This window comes from Anabrus simplex, chromosome 1, assembly GCF_040414725.1.
Source record: "Anabrus simplex isolate iqAnaSimp1 chromosome 1, ASM4041472v1, whole genome shotgun sequence".
Classification (NCBI taxonomy): Eukaryota; Metazoa; Arthropoda; class Insecta; order Orthoptera; family Tettigoniidae; genus Anabrus; species Anabrus simplex.
Window position 1 is genome coordinate 1,692,045,416 of NC_090265.1, and position 12,156 is coordinate 1,692,057,571.

Consider the following 12,156-nt stretch of genomic DNA (forward strand, 5'->3'; position numbering starts at 1 on the left):
TACTTCACAGTGCATGGACTCGTCCATCCAACACTCTGTACTTGCACTGTCATGAAAGACTTTGCAATGTTTGCAGAGGTTCGGCGGAGTCTTTCATAATGGTGGGTCAAAGCGCGTTGACTACGCAGTTTGGGTCACTTAGTGGTCAGCTTGCATTCAGGAGATAGTGAGTTCGAACCCCAATTTTTGCATCCCTGAAGATGGTTTTCCATGTCTGTCAGGTCATCAGCCCAGAGGCTGGTTGGATCCTCAAATAGCACCACCACAGGCTGTGCAGTTATAGGAAAACCACAAAAACCAATGGCAGCACCAAAATGAGGCATACTAGGCAAGATGGAGTGAGGTAGTTTGCCATTGCTTTCCTCACTGGGCCAGACAGTGCTATTGTAGCATGGCCAACCCTATTAGCAACACTGAACATAACACTGATGCATTGGCTGTGCTCTGAATGTCATTACTCGGCACTACCCATACCCCAGCAGCTTCCGAATTGTCACAGCCATGGATGAAACTGGGACTTTGGTGGAAGGTACATTTTGCTCTGGCCTGTGCTGAAAGATGGATGCAAAAGTACTGTATCCATCAAGAAATGAGTTTCCCCATGTTTACACCTGGCAAATACTCGGGCTATAGCTTTGTCACAATTGCTCTCTTTCGAGTCCTGGCCTGGATTTTACGGTCTTCATCAGTTGTCAAAGGACAAAATAGATATTTTGGCAGGAGCATTGCTTCTTACCTCATCTTCCAATTTCAGGACTTCAGCAGAAGGATGGACTAGACAGATGAAAAAGAATCATTAAATTTTTCTGAATTGTAAATGACAGCAAATGAAGGAAACAAGCTGAGATAAATCACATTTGTAACCTTGTCGGCTTAAATTTAGTTCACAATATCCTGGGTTCTTTTTGAGCATGGCAAATATTTTGTATTTGATGTATCTCCAAAGCCCTTGATCAAGAGCCATACACTTTTTTAATCCATGCTAAGCATTGTAATTTTATCACACGGTCACAAATTCTCATTTCTTGTTTTTCTCCATTGCTCTTGACATAATTTACTAAAGAACAAAGTTCTTCATCCCACTTTGTTCTTTCTGGTACATTCTCAGCTTTTCCTGAATTTGCTAGATTTTGTTTCGTCATTTTCTACTTGTTGCTCACACTGCAATTCTTCTCAGTTTTCTTTGCTCCATTTGAAGGGCTAGTTGCAAGGGCATCTAAATTCAGCTGTTAAGAAAAATATCTATTCTAGGATATATATATATAATTCAAGCGATAATCTTTGTTATGGTATAGTTTTCTCACTGTGTGTACTTGGGAGCTGTCTCGTCGACATTTGAAGGCGATGTTGGAGTCTATTAGTAATACTAGTCAACTGCTGTACTGTAAAGAAAAATCGGAAATGAAAGAGAATGTTTCCGTAATACGTTGATCGCTCGTTAGAAATAAATCCTATTTGTTTTCCAGTCGAGCTTCCATCTTCCTTTGTTCTTTGTAGTCTCCCTACCTCTGGTACTAGCTTCCTTCAGTCCGTCTCCATTATTCTCTTGGTATCTTTCCCTCTTCCATCTGCTTAACAGTTCAGACCGTTTCAATATTTTTTTTCCTTTCTGTTGTAAAACATTTTTACTCTGATTTCCTTCCCAGCATCCTAATTTCTTACTCGGTCCCTTTTTTGCCTTTTGTATCATGCTTCATAAAAATGTCCTCTCACTGGCCTGGATTTTACGGTCTTCATCAGTGCCCACATCTGTGCCGCATATGTCATATGGGGGCACAATTTCTTTACGCTTCCTTCGACCAGGTAAAGTTCTTCACACTGGTCTCAACGTATAATTCTGCATCTGTTCGCTTTCCACAGTTTCAAAGTCTGGTCAAATTTTTTATGGTACTTTTCCCTTCTTTTCTCTCTTAGTCAGCACCATGGTCTTGCTATTCTGTACTCTTTTATTTTCATCCATAAAAATCAGTATACTGCTGAGCATATCCAGTTGACATTATTTTGTTCAATGTGATAAATGAAGTTAACTAACCTACATTTTTGTAATAAAATATACTTTAAGCAGTTATTCATGGCTGTTGCTATAAATTGCACTTTTTAATTTCCAGGTATGATAATGAATATGGCTACTCCAACAGAGTCATTGACCTTATCAAGTTCATGCAGTCTAAGGATTAAAGACTGAAGGTGGTTGATCAAGCTTGTTCCTGTTAAGTGATTCCCAATATTGAATACTAGCTGTCATGTCACCCTGCAAGAACTGAACTAGCTATAAGCGATAGGTGACTTGTGAAGTTGTAACTGTTGTAAGAATGGATGTTAATGAGTGTTAGAATGTAGCTGTGTTCGTTATTCATATTGGAGGAAAGTATTATCGTGTGCTACAAATTATTCCAAGATGAATCAAGTGCATCGTTATTTTAGAAAGTCCTGTGTGATCTGCTAATAAAAGTTACATCATGTACTGTTAGTTTTTATTTCATATTACTTTACCCTTTTAATTTAATCCTTAATCTATAAACCTTTTATTTAAAGGGCCACAGAGTGTACTTGTGGGTTAGGAGATTTAAAATTTGTTTGCAGAGTTTAAAACTCTGTACTGCAATTATGATGCACATAAAAAACACAGTAGGAATTTGAATCTCACATGAAAATGCAGAGAAAAAATTAAGCCTTTATTTTAACCTCATTTGTGTCAAATAACTGTAAATCTAATTTTTTCTTAATCTGCAAGTTTCTTAATGGTATTTTTTGGTCTGCACACAATAACTGAAAAGAGGTCCATACAATCTACAAATACTGTAAGTTTTGACATTTCACACACTTCACTGTTTCTGGTGAATGTGCAATTGGACTGTTTCCTCAGACACCCGTACTGTATCTAGGAATGGAAATTCTGTTCGCTCAAGGTGAGCAGCCACTGTCTTGAATATCATACCTCTCAAGTAAAAGTGAATAGTGCTGCTGTCTATGGAAACCACAATGTCTTGTGAATATTTCTCTTGCAAAGCACAGGATTTGAGCTGTTTTTATTAGTATGATTCGAATTGGAAAGTGTAGTGACTAATGCAAACCTGACGACTTCAGAAACAGTGAAGTCTACCTCAATCTACCACTAATACAAAAAAAAGAAAAAAGGGAAAAAACCAGTACAATCATATTTAAAGAAAATATGATCAGGTAAAGTCCTGTGCGAAGTATGAAGGAGGGGGTCACATTTTCTTTTTAATCTTATCAGAACACATGTGCAACATCTTTTGGAAACTTGTCTACAGATTTCTTGGAAGTTCCTACATCAAAACATAACCAAAATCCACATAAAAGAAAAATATTGAAAAGCACTAGTTTTTAAAGGTTACTTATAAATTCCCTTCTCAGTTTTCAACATGCCACATGGAATTTTAATTGGAGAAACACTACTTTTGAACTATCAAGCTTTTGTTGGTCAGTGTGGGCAACTTATTTCAACCATCTACTTTCTATTTGTTCCATCAGTAGTTTAGATTCAACAAATTAAGGCTTATTGTCGGTCCCTTAGTTGGTCTGCATTGACTAGATTCATATAATATACTACGGGTGATTGTTTGGTCTGCCCTGTCAATATATTATCAGTTTCTAATCTTGTACAATGTTTTGGGAGCCCCAACTCCTTGCATCTGAGATTTCTAAATCATACATCAATATTCCCCTTATTTTAAGTTCTAACATTGTTCAGCTTTATGTAATACATCCTCAATGTAAAACATTTTTCACATAGAATGACATTTTCTTGATAATGTTTGTTGTAATGGAACACTTTAAAACACTTACAAAAGTTCAACTGCTTATGTTGTATAACACTTTAAAGTGTGTATTAAACTCGGATGGTTTCCTTAGAAAAATCAGCCACAGATAAACTGTTCCTTGCTACTGTTTCTTCTGTTGTAGCCCACATAAGTGTAGGCCTATTAAAAAATCAACTATTATACTACCAGAATTAAAATCTTTGCCTTGGTATTGTTAGAACCCTTTCTAGTGTAAACTGGTTTACCATTAAATTGACTCCTTAAGCTCTAAATGTGTAATTGATTATATGGTCAGGCGAAATCGTGCCTTGTTGGTGTTGGGCTTTCGACAGAGCGGATCAAACCTCCCATCATGTTATTGAAATAGTGGCTTGTATTTGCTCCTCTTATTCTAAAATAACAAACCAGTACTTAATTTCAGTCATCTGATGACGAGTTTATCATACTATCAATTCATTTAATAAATGAGTTGATATTGTAATTGAAAGATTTAATAGGTATAAATCTATGGTTGGCCCCACAAATTTCTGAACATTGACCATAAAAGAGGCCGGGTCGGTTTATAAAAAACTTGTCTGGTTTAGTCGGCCTGGAATAGAATCGACTTTTACACCTGAAGCTGGAACAATTCAAGAATGAAGAACATCAGCAGCAGTTGCTAATATTCGAATGGGTGTATTTATAGGGAGGACAGTTTATCTACATCTAATAACCGAAAACTATCTGAGGGTATTTCGTTGCAAGGAAGATATGAATCAACGGACTAAAAAAGTATGAAAATACTGCGGGTGTATGAAAGAGCAACTGAATTTGCGTTAAATGTTGAAGCGGCAGAAGCCTACCTGTTCACCAACCAAACACTTACTAGTACGTATGGTCGCAGTAACCTAAGGTTACAAGTGGATAAGGGAAGGCTTTAATACTTAACCTTGTTCGTCTGAGAAGAGGGGAGGGTTGTGGGTGAAGTTAGAATTGATGTTATCTATCCTGTTTCCTTTTTACATATTGGTTGGCAAACTTAAAGGATTTTCTTCATTGAAATGTTCATTTAAATTGTCTATATTTTCTTTCCTAATTTCTCCAGGACCTCCATATATTTACCTTTATTTGCCAAATGCATTAATTTCATGTCTTGTTCTATGCTGGTAAATGATTATTTTCGTGCACATGTTCACACATGGCTGAATATCTCCTGTACTTTTTCGTTTGTTCTTGATATCTAAATGATAAACTTCTTCCTGATTGTCCAATGTAAATTTGGTTACAGTTCTGACATGTCAGTGCCTGAACGTTATCATGGAGCAATAAGACTGGTTGTTGTCTTTTGCTGTCAATAGCAACGGCAAGCAGTCTTAGCTGGTTACTATACACAGCAGAGGTAATCGTTAAGTTTTTCGGAATAAGTTAATGGTGAAGAACGCCATCTTTGTTCCACCACACACACGATTTTCTGTAGATGGGCACTATCCTTGGTACAGGGAGTTGGTTGTGTGTGTGTTTTTTTTTTTTTTTTTTTTTTTTTTTTTTTTTTTTTTTTTTTTTTTGGGGGGGGCTAAGCCACTTTCCTCTTCATGTTATACAAGCACCATTTCTAGTCACCGGTGAGTGTTCGAAATGAATGCTTCGTGCCTATCACAAGCCAACCGGTGCCGGGCAAGCAATGACGAACAGATGTTTACTCGTTGGTTTTTGTTACTGTCACTTAGCACATGTAGTACCCATATACCCAATTTCTGTACCTTACCCATCGAATGCAAATGGCGTACAATAGTTGACTGATCACATTTAAGAACTTGCGCCATTTCCCGCGTTGTTTGACGAGGATTCTCATGAAGCAACTCTGTCTGTCTGTTAGGTCATCAGCCCAGAGGCTGGTTGGATCCTCAAATAGCACCACCAAAGGCTATGCAGTTATAGGGAAACTGCAAAAACCAATGGCAGAGCCCAAATGAGGCATACTAGGCAAGATGAGGAGTGAGGTAGTTTGCCATTGCTTTCCTCACTGGACCAGAAGGTGCCACTGCAGCATGACTGATCCTATGAGCAACACCTTTCGTAACACTCAGACACTAGTTGTGCCCCAAATGTCATTACTCAGCACCACCCATACCCCAGCAGCTTCCATATTGTCACAGCCATGGATGAGACTGGGACTTCGGTGGAAGCTACACTTTGCTCTGGCCTGTGCCAAGAGACGGATACAAAAATACTGCATCCATCAAGAAATGGCAACAGGCAAGAAGCAACTCATTCAAGCGATTTTCGTCAAAATCTGGAGGTCTTCCAGAACGTGGATCATCAGACTAAGTCAAACAGCCCTGCTCGAAAGCGGGAAAACCCTTTTTGTGCTGTTCTTTTAGCAATGGCTTCATTGCCGTACACTTCACAAATTGTTCTCGTAGCTCCTGCTGCACTGGATCTTCGGTTTAAGTCAAAGAGTAAAATTTATCGGAAATGGTCACTTTTCTCAACTTGACATTCTATATCTGTTTGTCTGAAATATACATAAATAATACGTTCACAATCAAGAAAGCCTGTGTTTCACAAAACACACTCCAAATTGAGTTAAAACAACGGAATAACGATAAGCAATTCCTTTACGGCGCATTGTTGCCAACCCAAAAGAATACCGCACAAACTTGTGAATCAACCCTGTAATTATAAAGGATAGGCATTCTGGCATTGTATGCAGTAGTGATGGGCAGTCTGAGACTAGGTCTCTCGATTTCTCGAGACTAGCGCAGGCACTATTTCTCGCGAGAAATTTCGAGAGATCTCGAGAGCGTTGTCTCCGCGTTGTGCGGCGAACAGAGTGTCGTAGGCCTACTGTACAGGTAGTCGGAGCTGAATGTTGTTAGTATGCCTTCTCCATTTCGTAAATACGTGTCAACAAGCGACTATGGCGTTCATTTTTACCGAGTTCTATTTTGACGCAGTATAACATAATTGTAAAGGATGCGCATTCTGGCATTGTACGCAGTGGTAAGTACACGAATGAATAAGCTAAATACAGAAACTGACGGCTAATGTAGGTACATCTACCTGGATACCAGAGGCGTGCATTATTCGAACTCGAGACGAGGCAAGATGCGCCTTGCTGCGTATGCAACCACCATTAATGCATGAGTGGAATGTGTAATCTAAAGTGCTTCAGTTTCTTCCAATTCTTTCGACAGATAGGTGTACATCGATATCAGACCCCACATTCAATAACACATGACCACTGCTTGTGTTTACCGATATTTTGGTGACGAAGGAAGTAATTCCTTACAATGTTATAGAGTATTCGCGTCATAATTAGGTACTTCGATATATGACGGTGCCATGTGAAATAGGGAACATGCATGACCCGGGGTTTTAATTAAAAATATGCTAATCTGATTCAAAAATGTGATCAGAATGTACAAATAATAACTCCAAACATGATAAAAATCTACGAAAGTGTCACGTCACGCAAGTACGCGATCTCATTGGCCTGACGTCATCGTACAGGTTGACTGAATTAGCAGACGAAATAACACAGTGTGCTGTGAGAAGCAGGATACATTTCGCGTATTTCTATTTTACGTTAGTGTCTAGTATGGTTAAATTCGAAGTCTATACATTGGATAATAATCTGAGTGGTATATTTTAGACTTAAAATGAATCCTGCGCAGACAGTAAGGCAGAAAAATTATAAATGGTGTAGAGTTCCTATGTGCAATAGCACATCGCATACCATACCAAACAAATTGTTTATAAACGTTCCAAAGACGCTAAAACTAGGTAGAAATGGATTTTGGCGAGCTGGAGAAATGCTGGTGATATATCGGAAAAGTCTACAGTTTATTTTTTGAAGTTTTCAATGTAAGATGAATTTGTTTGAATTTTCATATCACTTTTCCATGTCAGCTGTTCTAGTGGTTAAACTTTAAATTTTAATGTATGATGCTTTATTTAAAAGCTTCAATTACATCTTGGAATATGAAAGTAATAAACAGTGCATTAAATAATACTGATTATTAAAGTATTCTCCAAATCTAACCTACGTTTTGGGTGATTCATGTCAAGATAATAAATCAAAGGGGTTATGAACCATTTTGACAGCTCTAATTCTACCAATATATCTTGGCATGGGACAGCTATGTATGTCTTTATTGAAGAGCTTAATTGGTAAAGAAATTTAGGCTAAATCTAAATACTCTATAATATAACAAAGAATAGGCGTGTACATCATGAAAGGAAACAACGTGAATTTAACAAATGTATAACTCTACACAAAACCAATGCTTGTCTGTTGGGGTCTTATAAGTTAACAATGCTCAATTATAATAATTATCATAATATTAATGAAATAAATAACATAATTGCACACAGGTGAAAATTGTGATGTAGGTGTTTAAAATATTATCCAACTTAGCCTAAGTTTTAGGTTATACAAGCCAAGTCAGTAAACCGAAGGGTAAAAATACCGCGCGAGTTGGCCGTGCGGTAAGGAACGCGCAGCTGTGAGCTCGCATCCGGGAGATAGTGGGTTTTGAACCCCACTGCCGGCAGCCCTGAAGATGGTTTTCCGTGGTTTCCCTGCCAAGTTGGGGTCAGAAGGCCAGCACCTCAACAGTTTGAACCACTCAGCCCGACTTGTGAGAACTAGATGAAGTCATATTTATCTTTATCATGTTTAACTTTTTCCCTCCACAAAGATATTTAATTCTCTTTCATGGGCCCCTGAAGTGGGTAGGCCAGTTGTCCCAACTATAAATATATATTTTTTGGGGAATGATAGATTATAGCCCTATAGTACTATGATCTTTCCTTCTTTCTTTCTTTCTTTTTTAATAAGTTTATCCTTCAGGGTTGGTTTTCTCTCGGACTCAGCGAGGGATTTCACCTCTACCACTTCAAGGGCAGTGTCCTGGAACGTGAGACTTTGAGTATGGTGATGCAACTGGTGAGGAGGGCCATTACCTCGCCCAGGCGGCCTCACCTGTTATGCTCAACAGGGGTCTTGTTGGAGGATGGGAGGATCGGAAGGGATATACAAAGAAGAGGGAAGGAAACGGCCGTGGCCTTAGGTGCCTGGAGGAGAAGTAGGAAAATACGAAAAACCACTTCGAGGATGGCTGAGGTGGGATTCGAAACCCTTCTACTCAGTTGACCTCCCGAGGCTGAGTAGACCCCGTTCCAGCCCTCGTACTATTTGTTTTCAACTTTCATGGCAGAGCCGGGAATCGAAACCGGGCCTCCGGGAGTGGCACACATTAACCACTACACCACAGAAGCGGACTAATACTATAATGCTACCTATATGTTTATGTTAGTGCTGAAATCCGATTTCTTACTTTACTAATGCTGAAAGCCCGAAAACGTAATGTTATTCTTTAATAGGGGAATCAGTCTAGAAGGAAATGTTGAAAGTGATGTGATATCTATCCAGGTTCGTTGTTATCCTAATACTATGGGTTACAGTACATTGCACGTATATAAAAGATGCCACTTACAAACTTGCTTGTTATCCGCGAATTTCTGCGGCCACAAAAGTCACTATTTTTCAAGAATGATGACATCTACACATGATAGATTGTCTGATTGTGCTGTTTTGAACTTTTCTTCTGTCATTTTGAAGTTATTCGCGATCATGAATAATAAACAATCGGCTTTTAGCAACGGCTGGTAGAGCTCCATGCGGTACTGGATCGTGACGTCGCAGCGCGCCGCTTACGTCAGAGGCCGTTTCACTCGCCTTGCGGAAAGGCACTATTAAATATTTTTTTAATGGTAGAAAACAAGGCAACATACCACAATGTAATACGTTTACGTACTATTTCATTGGTGCACTTTTCAAAAAAAATATTTTTGAAAATGATGCATGTTCCCAATTGTCTATAGCTGTACGCGACAACTTAAAGACAATGTCCGAAACGCAACGTAAGCCGTGGATGTCGGTTATTTTGAAGAGGTGCCACATAAAACAGACCGCAGTGTTTATTCAAAAGAAGTAAAATACCGGTACATCGGCAGAAATACTTCTGGGATGATCCGACACTTAAAAACTCCTAATATAAATGAAGAGGAATCGTCACCGAACACCTCCGGCCCGGTCTGAATCACAAAAAGCTTCCCTGCCAACAACGATTGTGAGGCATCCAGGCAGGTTCACATCCTAATAACAGTTATTAACAAATTATACGGGTTATTCAGCTAAGAAGTCCGCCTAAAATAACTCGTGAACAGTTTAAGATTCTGGCATTCTGTCTTCACTTTCGTAAATGGTATTAAGGAGCTCATAGTTCAACATGCAGAGCTTTCCTAGGCTTTGGCAAAATTTATCGTCACACATGTTTCCATATGAGAACTGCTCATGATAACTACCAAGCTTACACTCGTAGTTACTGGGACGTCGCGTCGCAAAACTCGCAGCACACGAGAATCGTTCTCCATCATCCCTGCTGAAAGAATTGGAGCAAAGTCGGGCTTTTTGGATTACACGTTCCACTCATATGTAATGGGGGTTGCATGTGTAGCAAAGCTCATCTTCCCTGTCTCAAGTTCGAATAATGCACGCCTCTAGTATCCGAGTAGGTGTACACTCTATCTACAGTTATTCACAAATTATGCAGGTTTATTCAGCTAAGATGTCCATCTCAAATGAGCCGTGAACAGTTTAAGATACTGACATTCTGTTATCACTTTCGTTAATGGTAGAGGCGTGCATTATTCGAACTTGAAACAGGGAAGACTGCGCATTCTACTCATGCGTAATGGTGGTTGCATATGCAGCAAAGCGCATTCTTGCCTCGTCTCGAGTTCGAATAATGCACGCCTCTAGTATCCAGTTACGTGTACACGCACGCACATTAATGGTGTCCCGACATAAACAATCAACACTGCCCCACTCCAGTACTGAAAAGGAGGGGAGAGAGTAAAGGGATAGTGTTGAAGGCCACTCCAGTACTGAAAAGGAGGGGAAGGGAGTGAACAGGTAGTGCTGAATACACAGTCTGTGTATTCCGGCGGTATACTGTAACATTGTAATAAGATGGCTCCTATCCTATCACAGGTGAATCGGGGCCGTATTATTGACATGTGGGAGGCTCACATGGTCCCACAAGCAATACCATGCAGTCTTAAGACAGTTTGGAGATGGATAGAAATATGGCAAGAACGAGGTGAAGAAGGATCGGTAGACCCGATATAACGCAGCTGCAAAATATTCCTAACTAGCATAAAATATTTTCGGTTAAAAACCTCCTTTACCTCCTAATACTGTAATTATCAGAGTAGGTTACTTTTTATTTTTTATGTTAAAATGCTATTTGTTCGGGGCGTCGACCTATAGAGTTCTTTTGCCCCTACTTGCACAATATATGAACCTGTATGTAATTGGAATTGCGGAAGTGTTGAGTGTTCAATGTGAGAAACGTTAAGGACGACACAAACACGCAGTCCCCAGGCCAGGGATATAATCATTTACGATTGAAACCCCCTGACCCGGCCGGGAATCGAACCCGGGGCGGCCGGGCGCGTTGCCCCGTACACCGCGGGGCCGAGCGAGTAGGTAACCTAATGCTAATACATCCACCACTGTGCCCATTTCGATCACAACGAAGTCTTGTAGCGGGCTGTCTGCATGCAGTACATGCAGCAATGCGTTAAGCGAGAAGGTGAGTCATTGTGCCTTCGACACTACCCCTTCACTCCCTTCCCCCATGTTTTGTACTGGATTGGCCTTCAACACTACCCCTTCACTCTCTCCCCTTCTTTTCAGTACTGGAGTGGGGCAGTGTTGATTGTTTATATCGGGACACCATTAATATGCACGTCTGTACCTACAGTAGTCGTCAGGTTCTGTACTTAAACCACTCATTCGTGTACCTACCAGTGCATACAATGCCAGAATGCGTATCTTTATTATTGGCATAGGTGGAATTTGCACCAGAAGTTGAGCAGGAGGGGGTGCTATTTGAATTGGGACAATTCTTGGCAATATGTGAGAAAGCCCCACATTTAAAACAGCCTTGTGCTGAACCAGCTCCATTATTTGCCCTACTAGTTTTGACCAATGGACATTTATTGCGAAGATGGTCAGACGACCCGCAAGCATAACATTTACGGGGTGTGACTGGTCGGCGAGGTGGAGGCCGAGTATTACTAAACGAAGGAGGGGGTTCTTTTGCCACACGCAAAGAATCGGCGTACCTAACTCCTTCCGCTGAGACGGCCAACGCTTCAAGTTCAGAGAAAGTTTGCGGGCATGCCGCGAAACACAAATATGACCTATAAGATGGTGAAATGCCTTCTACAATGGCTTGTACAATCTGGTCCTCAGAGAAGTGCAGAGCAAACACCCTAGTATAAAACTTAATGTCCTGTATGAAATCAGCCAAGTTTT

At 40.0% G+C, this 12,156-nt stretch overlaps 1 protein-coding gene across 1 annotated transcript in view; it reads left to right on the forward strand.

The window, feature by feature from the left end:
* The window catches only part of LOC136881942 (glyceraldehyde-3-phosphate dehydrogenase 2), a 38,802-nt gene extending 36,338 nt beyond the window's left edge, over window positions 1–2,464 (forward strand). The window contains exon 8 of the mRNA XM_067154409.2: window positions 2,109–2,464. Coding sequence (XP_067010510.1) covers window positions 2,109–2,178 — 70 coding nt within the window. The 3' untranslated portion in view covers window positions 2,179–2,464. The remainder of the gene's footprint in view (window positions 1–2,108) is intronic.
* Window positions 2,465–12,156: the final 9,692 nt, after the last annotated feature.